We start from the raw sequence: 18170 nt of genomic DNA, 5'->3' as shown, positions 1-18170 counted from the left end.
TTCTGCAAATCACTTTCTCATATGACTAAAATTTTCCTTAATCGTCTCCTACTCTTACATAAACTGGAACCTATCAAGGTAAAAATCAACAGAACTGGTTAAAAACTAGTGGGGAGGAGTTCAGGAATACACTTGCTTCCAAATAATCTTGTTTTTGTGATTTTTGTCTCAAAGTTAACAGCATACTTTTTTCATTTTAATAAATAAATCTGTTCTTAAGAAATAATAAAATAACAGCCATACAAAAAAAACACTTGGCTGCTTCTTCACAATTAATTAGTTCAGTTACATAATGCAAACCACGTAGAAGCACTAAATAATTATCAGGGATCTATTAAAAAAAATCCAAAATTCTCTGATTAAAAGCCTCAAAATCTGCATTTTTCTGCAATTTTAAAATAAATACCACTATATATATAAACACTGAGTTCAGTCGATCTCTCTCTCTCTCTTTCTCTCTCTCTCTTCCCCCCCCCCAACCCAGCCCAACTCATGGAGCTGGGATTAGAGGTTTAATGGGTTCTTGGGATACAAGAAATATAAGAGAAGGTCTTGTTCAGAAAAGTGAAAGTCAGAACCAAAGCATTGCCAGAGTCAGGGTTCAAACCTACAACCTTTAAAAGTGTCAGACTCCAGCTCTACCACCTGAGGCTAATAGGCTAAAAGGGCAAAAAGCTGCTCCCTAAAGGATGGCTGGGTTCAAGGGTGTTTTCCAGCCGTAGGTGCCAAAAGGTCCCTCAGGGTATAGTGTGGGACCGTGAACATATGACCCATTAGCAGTCAGTTTCTGCCCAGTTTCGATCCAGGGAACTTTTGCGTGAGGAAGAGTTTTTAAACCCAAAAGCTTGCTAAGATGTATTTATCCAACTACTCAGGTGGTCTAATAAAAGATATCAGATTGACTCAAAGACTTGTCTTTCTATGTCCTTGAACCAATACAGCTACAACCTACACACACCCGTTAACATACACAAGTGTCACAAGTTTTGCTTTGAGCAGTCTGAGGTGCAGTTTCCCAAAAAACCCTGTTCCTATCTCCTTGAAACTTGGCAGGCTTCATGCCCTCAGAAGGGGCTACCATCCCTGCTGTTTTCATCCAAATCAGCCAAAAAATGGCAAGGCTATAGGTATTTTAATGATTCCCCATTATAGTCCATGGCTGAATCTCCGAATTGGTGTCCAAATTTTTTAACGGATTTGGATGAATCGAATCAGGACAGTAATCCAAAACACTGAATCAAATCACTGTCCCTCCAAAATAGCTGAATCAGAATCTGAACAGAGGCGTTTCACAGAGCCCTGCTGTCTGTCTCCCATTCAAAGAGTTTTAGGGCAGTTGTACCCTTTTCAAAGTGAAGTGGAGGAGGCCATTGGTGGAGCAAAGAGCTATTTACACTGCTCCTGTTTTGTTTTGTTTAATTATTTATGTATTTATTTATTAATTTTTCTCAGCTAATTTAACACAGCAGAATTATCTTCATTGACAGTAATGGAAATGCTCCCTTTTTACTTTAGGAAACCCAGATTGAGCCCTAAAAAGTCATTAAACATATGAGGAGGCCCAGAAAGATTGAAGGATAAATAAAGCAGAGCTACATGCTAAGATGAAAGCTGTCAAAGGCAATACCTTTCTGTAGACCATCCTAATTGGTTTTGCCTGTTACCTTAATTTTCCTTCTATCTTTATAAACTAGCAGGGTGGTCTGTTATTTTTATGATTTCTAGGGTGAGAAGCAAATGGGAGAATTTGGAGAGTATAAATACTTCCTCTGGAATTAGAGAATATGTGCATATATTTCCTTTTCCTTGGTAATTTTTTTTGTAATCTTGCTTCCTTTAGTATACAGTATTGATTTCCCCCCTCCCCCATCAGAGCTGTATCAGTACTTAATTTGCTTGGTTTGGGAAATAGGAATAATGGTTTTGGTTTTGTTAACACACACTTTTTATTAAAAAAAAAAGCAGTGAGCAGTTTTATAGAAGTAAATACTACTACTTTTTTAGGGGGGGTGGGAAATAAATTTAGATTAGAGCAACAGGACAGTTCTTAAACAAAAGTATTCTGCAGTGAACATCTTAGGTTATTTCTATAGCAGTAGATCCAACTTTTAGCCTGCATCATCTCTGCTGTAAAGAATTAGGCTGGGCAATCACAATACTCTTTTAATTAATCAAGTTCTTTTGTTTCTGAATTGGGCCATAGCCCTGTTGACATGCTTACATGTCACATTTTGAAAACATCTCCAACAGCTTGTAAGTGGTATAGTTCAGATTAAAGCATTCTTGTTTAAACAAATAATTTCCCAAATTGTTGACAACTGTTGTAAGTAGAGGGAAAGAAAATTGGGAGTATCTTAGTAAATAAAGGAAGGGAATAACTTGTGTTTTCCAGGGGGAGGGGGGGACCTGTCCCTAGACTGTCTCTGTAGTAGTGGGTGGTATGTCAGGTGTGTCTGATGGCATTGAGAACACAAGTTATTTAGTACAGATTCATTAAGTTTTTTATAAAGTTCTTAGGCTGTAGTTGTTCAGGACCAAGAAGTTATTTGGTACACTACAGTTAACACTCCTATATGTTACCTGTTATTTTCATTATGTCATATGACTGATATAATATCTGTAACTGGGTTATTTGCCTCATTGATGGAAAGGGCTAAGGGATATGTGAAATTAAATAAAAGCAGGGTTCTTTGCCAGTGTCTTTCTCAGCTCCTGTCCTCTGGGCTATAAATCGGTGGCCTGCTCTTGATTATACTTGAACTCCATGTAAAGGATTTGTTTTATTTAGTGATGGTTTCTTTACAAAAGGGAACTTTGGTTAATTTGCTTGTTACAATAACTGAGAGAATTTTTCTTTGGGAGCCAAATATTTTAGGATGTGGCTAACAAGGTCCTAACCTACTGAGATTTTGGTTCTAATTTTCCTTGTTTATTTCCCTGGACCATTCAGGGCAATGCATTATTATCTGTTACTTCCATCCTCTTTCCCTTCCCTCTCACCTCATTTCCTTGCTCTTTTCTCCCTATTTTCCCGGTTTTAGTTACAGCTGTGGGGGTGTCAAGATAAAATGAGTGAGTTTTCCACTAAATTTTGGAGGACTACTGTCCAAGCCCATGCCATGTTTTCAGGTTTAATAAAGGTCTTGGGCTAGCTAATTTAAGCTTGAGCCCACCAGCAACGCCGCTCTTGTCAGAAATACAAAATGGCCATCTGATGATCACTTTTGTGTAAACAAGGTGCACAGTAGGCCATACGGCAGAAGGGTCTTAAGTGGATCTTAAAAAGTAAAGATGTAAGCAGCCTTGTAAACTGTCTCGGAAAATTTTTATTATGTACAGCAGGGACCTTCACGAAGAAAGAGTAGAGATGACAATGAGAGAAACTCCCAAATATGTAGATGAGGTTTGGAAATCAAGGGGTGTAATGATGCGGCTGGGTGCCTGGTCCAGTTGTCACACACATGGGCAGTAATGACTTCCAGTTGCCATCACTGCTGGTGTGCTTACACAGCTGTGGTGGCAGCCATTTTTTTCCTGTGTCCCTAGGTCAGGGGCCAGGGCAGCTACTCTGGTTGTCCCGCCTAGTTACACTACTGTTGGAAGGTTGGTCTGAGGAAAAGGCCAAGCAGGAGGAGGCAATACAATAAATACTCTGTAAGGAAGGTTAATGAGAGAAGTGCAGGGACTACTATAAAGCTTTGAAAGAGGTAAATCAGATGTAAATGTTTGATCACATTTGATACAGTAACAATTGGGGAAACATTCAGAGATGTTCAGAGATGCGGGGATCAGTGGTGGATGTTAGAAGCTGTAGTTTGCATGGAGTGCAGGGGAAAAATACTCTTCATCTTTGAAGAGTCTACCATGGATGCTGAAGGGGATACCCAGCTTCCTCTGGCTTCCATCTTCCTTTTCCCAGTCTCTTCACACATGGGTCTGAGCTGGGAGCTGCATTGTGCATATCTGAGCTTGCAGTGCATTTTCATATAATATTTATGTATGTCCTACAAGGAGATATGTTTCCATAGGTACAAATGGCAGTGAGGCATTGAGCTCTCTTTGAACTCCTCCTGGTTTTCAGGAGGAGTCAGGCCTTCATTGCTACTGCTGCCTCTGAAAGTTTTCAGATGCTGTTGGTTGTGGGTATCTAGGTTAGTAATCAGGAGGCATTGATTAATGGAAGTTGTGTAGAAAATGTGTAGTGTGTGATGTACTATACACTTATATAGTTTAATTACCATGGGATGGTCCAGAGCAACGGGCAGATTTTATCCCAATATGTTGATAAATATCTGTATTTATAACATTAAACACTGAGGCCCTTAGTTAATCCAATTATTTCAAAATAGCATTATTCTGTAAGGTATCTTATTACCATTCTGCATGGAAAACTGCTTAACTTTTGCAGGCAGTTGAGTTGCAAATAGTCTTATTATACCTGTGCGTATTGCTTATCTCTGTCATATGTAGGCTGGCTTCTGAGTTGCTCCGGATTGTGAAATAATCTACTTGAACACGCTTGTTACTTTTCCTGAATGCCTTCTTGCTATCATTGTGCAGCACACAAATATTACTTTCTTAGACTTCCTTTTTCCACTAACAGACTTTATTTCAGTATAAGACTAAAACAAGACTTTGCATAGATGCATTTAATCAGAGGTATAATAAGCAAGGTTCAGGGTTTACAGTCTGAGAAAACCCTACAGGAGAACAGGAAGGGAGGGGACAGGTGCCACTGAGTGCTGGAGAGGAGGGGATGCTGAGAGCAAGGGGGAGGTAAATGCGGGGAGTGAAGAAGTCTCACCTGTTCCAGGGACTCAGAAACAGTCCCCAGCTGCTGCTGCTGCCCTCTTGATCTCCTATAGCCCACTTGTTGCTCCTATAGCAGAAGTATGGTGTCTGGGCTGCAGCAGCAATGCCATGAGGCTGCTTCTACTGCCAGAATGTAGATGCCATTGGGGGGGTGCCATTCTAGGCACCATTGTACTAAGTTGGTGCCAGGTGCTGCTGCCCTACTTGCCCCCCACCTAAGTTCCACTACTGCATTTAATATTGCAGAAGATACTAGATTATTACAGATATTTATTTTGGTGTCCATTTTCTGAAGAATACTCTTGAGGTCAAAAGGCCATTTTCTGTGTGCAGGGCAAGCATGATGAAATGCCTGAACTCAGTAATTTAAACTAAGGATCCATTGTTGATCCCCTCACAGCTGTTAAGCAACGTCAACAGTAATAGAAATGTCATTAGAAATCACCCTTTTGTTTATTTATGATTTGCTCTGTTTTCTTTTTTCCTTTCTACTTTCTCATGTCATTACAAAACTAATTGAGGGTATTGTCAAGGAAATGACTTTCATACAGGTTTATATTATAGACTTTTGCTATATTATATAGTATATAGTCAGCATTTTTCAATGAATGATATCAATAAAGGATTGAGTCTAGTCAGTCTTATTAATGTTGAGGAAATTTTTTTGTGTACAGTCATTATGAACTCTATAGGAATAATCACTTGAGGTAAGGATAACTTAAATAAATGAAGTATGAAGGCTCAGCTGCAAACATCTTATTAAATATTCTAAATTGTAAAAGGTTTTGAAATGATTAGATGGAATTTAATATGGTGGTTTATTTCTCTTTGTTTACATATACATTCATTTTGTTAGTGTCTATTGGAATTGAAATGTTTTCAAAGGAATTGATGTTTTGATGTTTCAAGAGGGAACAAAAGCCTCAATATACAAATTGCCACACAGAATACAAAGTGAGGAGCTGTGAATAGATGTATTCTTGTATTATGACATGTGTCCTACAAAGAGCCGCAGTTGTAAATATTACAAAATATGTACCGATGTCATTGATTTCTATATAATTAGCCAGTCTCTATCCAAGACAATGGAGCCTATGTCCTAAGTCATATTGCAGCTGCCCAAAGTAACTCTGATCTCAGCTCAAAGAGCAGTGGTGGCAGCAGGCTGGCAGGGTTCCCCTTCCCTGCCTGCTCCTCTGCGGCAGCACAAGGGAGTGAGAAGCTGAGGGACATAGCAAGAGTGGAGGGTGAGCCCTGAGGAACTGGGATCACCTTCCACTTGTCACACCCCTGCTTGTGAGCCCTCCAGGGGCAGGTCACAGCAGTGCATGTTAGAGAGGTATCTATGTGGCTGGGAGCAGTGCCTCCTAGGATGCTGAAGGACTGCCCCCAACTCGTCCTGCCCCTGCGGAATAGTCTAAGTCAGTGGTTCTCAAACTTTTTCTTTTTTTTCACAGACCACTTGAAAATTGCTGACAGTCTTGGCAGACCACTTAAAAAAAACCTTTTTCATTCTACAAATCAAAGCACACAACTCATATTTTAATATCAGTAGTGTTACTTTACAAGTACAGATATTCTCGACTGTTCTGCAGCCATTCTTTGGACCACCTGAATGGACCTCACGGACCAGTGGTCGTCTGCAGACCACAGTCTTAGAACCTCTCGTCTAAGTTGTTTGCAGCATGAGCTGCCCAAGAACAGGGAAGAAGACTATCTCTGAGATACTCAGAGGGGAGTTAGCTCGTTTTTTCCTGCCTTAGTGCACAGACACTCCCATCTTAACAGCCTTCAATGTGTCTGGAAGGTAACCTGTAACAACACTTTAACAGAAAAGGTCTGAGAAATAATAACTTTAAAAGAGAAATGTCTTCTTTAACCTTACACCTTCTTGTGGCCCCCCAGTGTGTATTTTACACTAGCCTTTACTCCTACACACTAACATACAGCCACTCTGAGACACATAACTTATTTAACACTTTGTATTCACTTTGAATTTGGTCCATCAAGACTTGTGGGCTTTCCCATGAAAAATACTAACAAACTCACTGAAGTTTTTATTTTTGCCTGAGTTGACATTTGTTTTTCAGTGGCTGTGACTTTTGGTTCCATATATAATCAAAGCTATCTCAAAGGCTGTTATGATTAAAGCAAAGTAATTAAGGACTTTCCAAAATGCTGCATTTTTTGGATATTGATCTTAAAGTTACTTGTATATAGTAGAGAGGCAAAGATTTCCTTATAGTGATTTTTCTAAGGAGCTGACTACAGGAGATCAAGGCCTATCAAAAGGGAAGAGGGTCATTCTTATCTCCCTTGTGTGGAAACAATTCAGGAGTTAGATAAAATGTAATGTTCCATAAACCCAATATCAATGTCTAGGCCTTGGTTCTGAGTGTCCAGTCAGCTTATGAATTTTTGTTCCTGAGTTCACCTTTTAGAGGTATTAAGTAGACTTCCTTTGAGCATACGGAGGTCAGAAAGGGAGTGGTCATTCAGTGAGAATTTTGCTCGTAATTGTGTGTATATCTCTGTCCTTTATTTTTTCTGTGAGAGTTCATTCTGGTGCGTAGTTGCAATTTAGTTTCACCCACATAGATGCCATGAGGGCACTTGGTGCATTGGGTCAGATACAACACATTTTGGGAACACATTTATAGGAACCATGGATTCTGATGGGTTTTTTTGTAGGTGTTGATAGTAGTGGCAGTGGAGATGTACTGACAGGTTAAGTGTTTCTTGCCAAGGCAAAGCTGTGTTTCATTGTTGGGCAGTGCTTTTGATGTTGAGCTGGGCAAAGTGAGGGGTTTGTTTGAAAGCCAAGCCAGGAATATTTTTCTTAAGGACCAATCTTTGTCAAGAGATGCTGTTTGATTATTCTTATTGGTTCCAGTATAGGGCGGTAGATGACCACCAGTGGTGTGCAGTCATAGGAGGTTTTCTTTTTGTACGGTAGCAGGTTACCGTGGGGTATTTGGAGAGCTCTTTCAAATGTATAGTCTGTTTTTTTTACTGAAGTGTCCTTGAGGCAGAATTGAGACTGGTTAGGTGAATGTTACGAGTGTTCTCCGAGCAGATGTGGTGGTATCTGAGGGCCTTTTTCTGGTGTGCTTAGGATGATTACTGATCTTGCAGACATAGATATGGTGGTGGTCTGTGGGTTTTCTGTATATAGTGGTTTGTAGGGTGCCATCCTGGATATGGATTGTGGTATCTAGAAAGTTGATGATACATCACTCTTATACTACCTTTCTATAGTATGTGCATAAATATGCTACTTATACTCTGTTACACTAACCCATATTTTGAGACTGATGTAAATAATGCTGCAAGGATGTCTTTGACCCTTTATCCAAGTAAGAAAGACAACAATTTACTACTTCTAAAGGGCATATGAGGGGCTAAGCTTCAAAGCAAACCTTTAAAGAGGATATGGTCTTCTAAGGTAAAAGAGTTATGTCAGCTTGAGCTGGCTGCTTGCAATCTTGCTAGCTGCCATTTTCTTGCTTCTGTGGATATCCGTAAAATCTCAGTATGATCTCACAAATGTGAATGTGGACACACTGGTGGTTCATTAATGCCTATTAGGCATTAGACATTACACTGTAGAGCAGGGGCAGGCAATTATTTTGGCTGGAGAGCCATTTAATGAGTTTTGGTGAGCTGTCAAGGGCCTCATGGGTAGCCCTGCCCCTTGACAGGTGTCCTTCCCACTGGTCTCCATATTGAAACACCTCAAGTCTCCATGAACACCCCCACCTGCTGCTGCTGGCAGCAAGGGCTACATGCTATGTGGGGGGTCCCCACCCTCCTTTACACCCTGCCCAGCTGAGCTCCATGCTCCTGCCACCCCCCTGGGTGTAGGTTCCATGCTGCTGCCAGTCCCAGCCCCCTACTCCCTGCTCCCACCCAGCTGCACCTCCCCCCCAACCCCTACTGCTTCTATACTTGCTGCCCAGAGTGAGCTGGATGCCAGGTAGGCCAAGCAGTTGCTCCCAGGGCCGCTGCAGCAGTGGCAGCAGAAGCCCTGCCCTTCCACTCATGAGGGTGGGAGTGAGGTACAAGAGGGTATGTTGGTGGGGGCGTATACATCGGTGCCTCGCTCCCACCGTCACGGGCTGAAGGGTTGGGCAGGGTACAATTCATTGGTGGGTGTTCACAGGGTACGTGAAATTGCCTGGCAGGCCAGGTTTGGTCCATGGGCCATATTTTGCCTACCCCTGCTGTAGAATAAGCAATGCCCTCACATTCTTCTCTTGCCTTCACCCTCTGATAGGTGGAATAGTCCTTCCATATTAGTAGTGTTTTTAGCACATTAGTGTCACATTCCATTATCTCTGTCTCAAAAAGAAAAGGGATGGGGACAACTTGTTTTTATTCATTTACTCCACGCCCTCGCATGCAGACTTCAGTGCTTCCCAATTTTCTATTAAACGTGGTTCAAATTTGAAGTTACAACAAAATTTCAGTATACATTTTTACTGTTTTTCAGTTTACTCTTTTTTTCATCAGTAAGTATGGATGGATTGCTATTTAACTGAAAGATAGTGCTTTTTTTCTTAAAAAGAATGACATAGGATTAAAAGAAGGGAGGTAATAACTAAGTGAGATAAAAATGTTAGATGATACTTTGGCTAGGAATTCATGGTTTATTTGCTCAACTATCTGCTCCTACATACCTAATCTAAGGTGTGGCATGCACACATTATGAAGCCCAAAGTTTAAGGTTTGATACATTATGACCACATAGCTATAAACTGGAACATTATGCCAATCAGTGGTATTGATCCTGTCATGTTGATATTTGAGAGCATGAAAATATATTTACAAAAGCCATCTTTCAGAGATGGTGCATGGAGTTTTTGTCTTTTAGAGAAAGTACTTTTAAAAATCTAAAATTTAAGATTGTGCCCTTAAGGTTTCAGACTTTTATATGCCAAACTACAAAATTATATTTTTCTTTGTGGTGTTAACTGCTCAAGTGCCTGCATAATGTGTCCGTTGTGTGAGGCAAAATGTATTGTTTTGAAGCACTGCTATTTCCATGGAGTGTCACCTCACTTCAGAAACATTGCTGAGTGGCACTGTAACACCACCCAACATCTGAGACTCCTGAAATACTTGTCAGTAGTTGGAAAGATAAAAGCACTACTTCTGATTCTCATCCCCAAGAAAGGTCAGTAATGCTACCTTAAATAGCCTCTCTGGAATTTGAAATAGATTTATAGCAGAAGTATAAAAAACAGCTGACTTGAAAAACCTTGAAAAAGCTAATAATTTAGTAAACTCAGAAATGTGGACCATATGTTGTTTAGCCTTCTTTAAAGCAAGATAATACTAAATACATTCTTCAAGAAAGACCTCTCATGTAGGTCTTTAGGGTAAAGTTGTGGACACTGATATGTTTAGACAGATGGAATTTTGTTTTGTTTTTGTTTGTTTTTTTTGTTTGGCGGGTTACTTTTTTTGAACACAGAATTTAAGCACTTCAGACTTATAACTTGCCTTTCCTATACAACTACAAATAGTCTGGTAGCTTACGTCAGTCGAGTCATAAAACTTTGAGAAGATACAGTGAGCTTTGGCTAGGGATCAGAGTGATCAGGGAGGAAACAGAAGCATCTGTCTTACGTTATGATCTTGGATTCCATTAAAATTTAAAATGTTGTCATTAACATCAGCATAATCTCACTGAAGCAGTTACAAAATGATTTTTCCTGACAATCTTTTTGTCATTATTAAAAACGACATTAAAACTCTGAAGTTACACAGTCCCAGAGGGAAACCTGGTTTGACATGGATGACTTACAGAGTTCATACAGTTCCATTACAGTGGCCTTGGGAAACAACTTTAGCCTCTCTCTATCTCCCATGTTCTAACACAGTTCCAGCGCTGCCACAGATGCTTGCCCCCTCCCCACCCCACCCCCAGTCCTCCCTCTTTTGTAATCCAATCCTTCCAGGACATAATCAAGAAGGACTTCTGACTTAGTGAGAAAAAAAAATGCAGCTAGAGTTAATGGTGCAATTTAGCATTTAGACATCTACTGGTACCATGCTATTTACAAGAAAAATAAAGTCCCCAGGTTATTGCCCCCCACAAATAAAAGAAAAGGTTTGAAAAAAACAGGACTTAAGAAACATAAGGGGAAGAATGTGAAAGGAAATGTTATAAGTAGCTTCATCAGTCTGTTGCAGCTGCTTTGCTTGTAGATTTAGGTTAGGGACAGAAGTTGCACATAAACCTGGCAGGCATCCAGGTTTTCAGATTGCTGCAGAAAAACACAGATTTTCTTCCTTTGAAGAGAAAACTGTGGGAAACTGCTGGTTTTCCTGTGCAGACTAGCAGCTTTCCAGCCTGAAAGGAGCTGCTTGGGGCTGGGGTAGGGTGTCTGGGAGATGCTGCCTGGGGTGGGGGGGTGTGGAGGGCCATATCCAGGCCACCTGATGTGGCACAGGAGCCCCAGGCCTGGGCAGGGGGTGCCATAGGCCTCCCCTCCTCCATTGTGTCGTGCACAAGTCAGAGCCCCCACACTCCAGCCTGGGTGGGATGGGGGCAGCTGGGAGCCCCATCTGGCAGGACTGGGGAATGGGCTGGGGGCTGCAGGTTGGGAGTGAGGAGCATCAGCAGGGCTGGGTGGGTTGTGGCTTGGCACCAGCATGGCCCTGGGTGGGAGGACTATGGATTGGCATTGTGGGGCACTGGCAGGGCCAGGAGGCTGTGAGTCAGGAGTGCAGGACACCAGCAGGGCAGGAGGCTGTGGATTGGGAGTGAGGAGCACCAGCATGACCTGGGGGGCCAGGGGCGCTGTGGATTGGGAGAGAGGGGCACCAGCAGGGCCAGGGAGATGTGAGTCAGGGGTGAAGGGCTGGGGGGGCAGGGCCTGTGGCTTAGGAGTGAGGGGCAATGGTATGGGCAGAGCCCGGGAATTGGCATACCAGGGCTGCTCAGCACCACAAAGCAGCTGGGGAACAGCCGCAGATGGACTTGCATCCTGGTGAACAAAGGGGGCAAGGCAAGCTCTGATTTTTCCATAATAAAACCCCAAATCAAATGCTAAAACATATAGGTGTTTAGAAATTATTTTAGTATAGTGATTGAGGCAGTAGTGGGCTTCCAAATTGTTTTAAAATAGTAAATATATCAATAAAACATCATGTTAAATTGATACCTATATATATAGCAGTGTTTCATTTTAATAGCAGAAAAATGCAGGTTTGGGGTTTTTTAATCAGAGAATTTGTGGGGGGGGGGTATCAGAGAATTTGCAATGTTTAAATAGAAAACTAGAATCATTGGGATCAGAAACTAGTTCAGATTTGTAAGAAAAGAAGTTCAATACACATAAACCTCTTTCAAAATGGCCAAAACCAGTTTAAGATAAACCTGGATGGATGGACTTAGCTGATTTAGGTTAAATCGGTTTATTTAATTTCTTTCCCAGATCTCCTCCAGATTCAAGTTAACTTTGTCCCCCAGCATCCCAGGATCCTTTGTACCTCCCCTCTAAACTACATTTGCAATGTGGGCGGGCTAGGCTTGGCCCAAGCTATCTGCTCCAGCCAAGCAGGGAGGTGTGCTCTAGCCCCCCTGGCTTCTGGCCTGAGCCACTGCAGGCATGTAGGTGCATTTCCAGAATCAAAATGAATGTTTGTTCACTTGCTTATCAGTTCAGTCTACAGAGTTTAGACTAACCTGAGAAGATTGAATCGATTCAGTCTTGGGCTTTCTGATTGTCTGCACTTAACCTTAGTGTAGCAGTTTCAGTTCTAACTGGAAAACAGATCTGGGATAGAAAACATCACAAACAGGAACAAAAAAAGAAAAATATACCTTATCTTCCAGTATGGTAAGGTGGTGTGGTGAAGGACCCATGGAAGTCTCAAATACGTAATCCTGTCATATGCTAATAAAAACCCATAGCAATATGAGGGCTATAGTTTTAAATGCAAAAAAGAATGAATCGAAGAATAAAGGTAATAATTGGAACTGGCACCCTTTTATGTAAAATATATATATATGTCTATATATATATATATATGTCTATATATATATTTGTTCAGTTACGCTATACGCATAAATTCATGCAATTAACAGAAGACCATCTTAGTTGTGTGTTAGTATCTTAATTGTAATATTGCATTAAAACATTCTCATTTATTAAGGATATCTCTGCGATTAGTTTGCAAATACCAATTAAGTTGTGAAATTAGCAGTAGTAGTCAGGGGTTTTTTAAAGCAAAATAGTATATTATTAATTGTATTCCATTTTTTTTTTTTTTTTGCCTCTCATTTCAGAACGGTTTGATCACCACTGTCCCTGGGTAGGCAACTGTGTGGGGAAAAGAAACTACAGATTTTTTTATATGTTTATTTTATCTCTGTCCTTTCTGACAGTCTTTATATTTGCATTCGTTATCACCCACGTCATCCTTCGTAAGTATGCTGGTGAAATCAGATTATGTATGTAGCCATTTGCTTGAGTTTCTTTCTTTTTTTTTACTTTAATCTTTTGATCATTCAGGGTTTTTATTTTTTAACTCTTTCCCTGAAATTTCAGAGCCCCCACTGCTACAGTGTAACAATCTGAAATCCCTTGCCATGCTTCCTACAGCAGAACCCATTTGTTCTAATCGTTGATGCAACACTTTGCTTAATCTTAATGCAATGTTTAATTTTCTTTCTGCCTTCTGTCCTCTTATGGACAGTTCCTTTGAACAGTACCTCAAATGTTTTATATCCAGAATAATTTATTGCCAATAATGTCATTTGCACAAAGAAGAACTTTTTAGGTGTGTTCTCCCAACAATTAGAGTGATTCACCTGCCTTCGTCCAAACAAGATTAATTTACTGTCAGTAGAGTTGAACTATTTTTAGGGTTGAACTTTTGTTGTTCTTCTCTTTAGTTTTACATCTTCAGTCCTATTTTTAACATTAATATTTTGCTGTCATATGCATAGACATATTTCAAGAATCTCCCATGTATTACAGGATATGTTTGATAAACTACTCAGATTTATAATCATGGATTTTACAATTAATTTCATATTTGTATGCTGGATTGTTTGGCTGGGGGTTGTTTTGTTTTTCTTTGGTTTGTTGTTTTTCCCCATATCTAATAAATCCTTTTAATCCTGGTATAACATGTTTGTCACAGTTTCTGGTGATAGAAGATGATATAACTTGGCTTTACGAGTCTTTCAAGCTCTCATGCACTTCCATTGTGAATTTTTTTAACTAATGCTGTATCTCGTTCATAATGATACAGGTTAACACTGAGCTGATGTCACTCCCAAAATTTAGGCTTTTGATGAGGTTTCTGTACACTGCTTACTATGCTTCAAAATGATACAAGGCATTAATTCCAGCTTTTGGTCCAACATGTTAAACAGTTGTTTTGTTAATTGCTGTGTTCAGAAATTGTTCTATTGAAAAATATGCTAGCCTTTTGTTTTTTTAATTACTTGAACCTTAAAAAATAGTTGTTTTTTCTTTTAAAAAAGAAATAAGGAAGAAAGAAACAAAAGGAAATCCTGCTTGAGTCTGTGCTGTAGAGGAGGTATGGAGGTATTCCTTGGGGTTCCTTCTGTTTAGAAATTCAGAACACAGACTAGATCCAAGAGCAGTTTGAAATTTGGGGAGCCTGCATTAATAACCCATATGGAAATTCTAAAATTACCAAACATAATTGAGAATTTAAGTACAAAAGAAACATTTTATAAGCTTGAAATAGGAAAAATTATTTATTGGAACAAAGCTTTAGGTTGATGGTTGTAGTCATGTTGGTCTAAGGACACAGGCAGACAGGGTTCTTTGGGTAGATGTGATATCTTTTATTAGACTAACTAAATAGTTGGAAAAAATGTTCTTTGGAAGCTTTTGGTCACAAACACCCAGGCATATAGACAGTCTGCTGGTGAATTGTGTAGAATAGAAGCCCAAATGCAGGTCTGTAAAAATGCAAATACATGGAAGTGAGGATCAGAGGAATGGAAGATGATAGGTGAGAGACGGGGGGTGGGGGGGAAGGGAAACGTATGGGGCACTGGATTTTGCCATACTTGCGGAGATTGGCTGTCACTACATTCCCCTCTACCCCCCACCGGTCTCTCACCTATTGTCTTCTACCCCTCTGATCCTCACTGCCACACATTTGCATTTTCACAGACCTACATTTTGGCTTCTGTTCTACCTGAAGAAGGGTGTTTGTGCCCAAAAGCTTGCAAAGAACAATTTTTCCAACTATTTAATTGATCTAATAAAAGATACCACATCTCCCCAAATAATCTTGTCTTCTCATTGAAACAGAGGCTTTATTTACTGTTTAGTATTACAACTGTTGAATCTTTACAGGTGCACAAGCATGTATGTGCATGCCTAGGTCCAGAAGGAGACATTTTTTGCCCTGCTCTAACTCTGGTTTGCCAATAATAAAAATACGTTGAAAATCCTAACCTGCCTGTCAGCGCAAATCCAGTGTTTATATGAACTAACTGCCTTCCCTCCCTAAAGAGTGCAGTGTTTTTTTGCATAGTTTCCAGCATGTAAAATTACTGAGTTTACTCCAGTATTTGATCTTTCTGCATGGCAAGTGAATTTAACACTTTACTATCATTTTACAGTGGTCACCATTGAAAGGTTAATATTTACTCCAGTTTGATAATTAGTTTAAGATCAGGGGAGATACTGTTTCTCAGTCTATGGTTGAACAGCACATAACACCTTGCATGTTGCAGATATTGTAGTAAATGTTAAATGCTGCCTGTTTTAAAGATGTCATCTGTGAAGCATTCATGCAGTGGGGGTCTCATTTACTTGACTGTGATAGTAAAACTTAATTCAACTGAAGCCTCAGCTCCCTCAGTGATTCTCCTTCAAGTAGTCTTTCTATATTTCTTTCTCCTGTCATCCAGTAATTTCTGGTTGATTTTACTTTGGCAGCCCTGCAGCTCTTCAGCTGATACTTGGCCAATAAGGAAGAATAGGGAGTAGTTTCCTGGAACCTCAGTTCCTTAATCCCATTCTTTGTATTTGGCACAGAATCCTTCCGTATTTGGGTTCAGTGCATCTCTGCTTTAGAGTTCTCAAAGCCCCAACTCATTGCATTGGGATTTAGTCTTACTGCAGTGATTAGGAATCCATCAGCTCTAAGGCTAGTTCTGTTTCTTATGTAAAATGTCTTACACAAAGGAAGGCCACTCAGTGATGCTACAAAAAGACTTCTATCCAGGGACAAGATCCTGGACAATGCCAGTCTAGTAGAAAGGATGAGAGAGAGAAAGTGACAGCTTGGGCCATGCTACAGATGTTGGGTTTCATGACTATGACTATAACTGTAGTTTGCCTGATGTTCCAGGAACAGTCAAAATCCCAAACCAGTCTTTTCTAAATAGTAGTGACCGTGGATATTCTCTGCAGAGGTCTTCTGTCCCTGGATGAGAAATATTAACTGCGCACCCATGCTCAGCAGAGTGGTCTTGAACTTGGTGATCATCTTCAGAGACTTGATACTCCAGAAGATTATTCTGATTTAAACAGTGAATCAGGCCACTGTTTTGTTTTTTTATATGAAACAGACATGAAAGCAGAAAATAAACTTCTTTCTTCAGGACACCCAGCTGCTGATGGTATAGGCCAGTGGAGTCCCTGAGCCAGTCTACAGGCTGCATCCAGAGCATGTCATATGAACCATGGGGCTGGAATTTGGCAGTAACAGTTTTAATTTCTGTGGTTCTCAGACTTGCTGCAGGTGCTGCTCCTCGCACTGCCGAATATCTGGCCCCATGGGCCAGATGACACAGCTCCACCCCTGGATTCAGCTCACAGAACTCCCCAACAGTCCAGAAATTTTGTGGCAAGATAAGCATCAGCTGCATTAATTGTTGCAGCTCCATTAGCTGTGATAATTAATGCTGCCATGACTTGCCATGCGGCCAAGTTTCCAGACCTGTGGAGAGCTCTGTGGACCCTATCTTGTTCATTCCTGGAGTAGGCTATGTCAACTACCTTGGGAAATCTATGATAAGAAGCCTCTTGTGTCCTATAGTGATGAACTGGACACAGCAATTCATTATTGATGATACAGCACAATAGATGTGGTTCTCTATCATTCGTGCAAACAAGAACTGGCTCAATTTTCTGATCAAGGGGTTGTGAAAACCATGTTACAAAGAGGTTTTTTTCTTCATATGTGGAAGTAGGTTTCTGTATGTCTTTCAATAACCCTAGCAAAATTCAGATGAGATTATCATTGATTTTAGAAGGTTCATAATGACTTAGTCAGTTTTGGTTTGTAGATGTTTTCAAAATTGCCAAAGTTGTTCCCATCAGGACAAGGTAGGGTCTAGTTATTGAGCCATGACACCTAAATCCATCCCAGTCTGGAAGTGTAGCATTTTTTATATTGTCTGCTGACAAAAGCTAAGTAAAAACACTGTTTTTGAGTTGGTGGCTTAAGTTTTTCTGCTTTTAGCCTTATGGGAGGCGACTGACAGAAGATATGCATAAATTAACTGGCTACCACTTTCTCTTAAATGAGTCTGATATAAAAATAGAATCCACCTTGGTCCATTCTGTTATGTTCAGGCTGAGAACTAATCGATGGAGTCTCTAACCTTTTTGTGGTACTTGGTGGATGGACCTTTGGTCTTTGAAACCTATAATTGAAGAATAGTAGTGTTACAGAATAATGATGTAGTCTTAGTACAGCTAATGAAAGCTCCTTTCTAAGCCACCCAGTACCAATAAGAGCAGGCTTCTCTCACTGAAGATCATTTTCGTAGTGAACTAGTTTTAAGGCTATGGTGATTTATCATACTTTACAAATTTTATAAGAATAAGGTGTTTATCTAAAAATAACTTATAAGAATAACTTATCTGAGATGCCCTCCAAAGGTACCATTGTATTTCTAGTTAACTGAGCCTGTCAGCCCCAGTTTTTCTGTCCTTTCCAGGCTCAATTGCCTGAACCATAGGATTTCATTCATAGGAGTGTACAAGGAAGTCACATGGGTCCTCTATATGTTTACTACATAAGGGGCAAATTTGTTTGTCCTGTTGAACTGTTTTTAAAGAACAGAAGTCCAAGGTATTTTTGAGGACCTAGAGTGTTCTTAGTTTGGGTCAGATCTATGAAGCTTGTTTTTATACATCCTACAAGCAGTCATCCATTATGTTTTTCAGAATTGTATCTTATGCTCATTTTTCTGTAAAAAAACAATAACAACAGCAAAAAACCATGAGCATGAGCTTGATTCTTCCTGTCTGTTACAATAGTTTTCATAGTTTCTAGGGTCGGAAGGGACCTGAGTAGATCATCTAGTCCGACCCCCTGCCATGGCAGGAAAGAGTACTGGG

The 18170-nt window shown here is 40.2% G+C and overlaps 1 protein-coding gene across 5 annotated transcripts in view; it reads left to right on the top strand.

Moving 5' to 3' along the window:
* Positions 1-18170, top strand: part of ZDHHC14 (zinc finger DHHC-type containing 14) — a 171797-nt gene that overhangs the window by 120164 nt on the left and 33463 nt on the right. For 4 of the 5 annotated variants that reach the window (XM_019550033.1, XM_019550032.1, XM_019550035.1 and 1 more), the window contains exon 4: positions 13112-13249. The exons of the other annotated variant lie outside the window; for it this stretch is intronic. In XM_019550033.1, coding sequence (XP_019405578.1) covers positions 13112-13249 — 138 coding nt within the window. The remainder of the gene's footprint in view (positions 1-13111; positions 13250-18170) is intronic. 5 annotated transcript variants of the gene reach the window in all.

This window comes from Crocodylus porosus, unplaced genomic scaffold (genome assembly GCF_001723895.1).
Source record: "Crocodylus porosus isolate Cpor-Errol unplaced genomic scaffold, CroPor_comp1, whole genome shotgun sequence".
NCBI lineage: Eukaryota > Metazoa > Chordata > Crocodylia > Crocodylidae > Crocodylus > Crocodylus porosus.
This window is presented reverse-complemented; position numbering and strand designations above follow the sequence as displayed.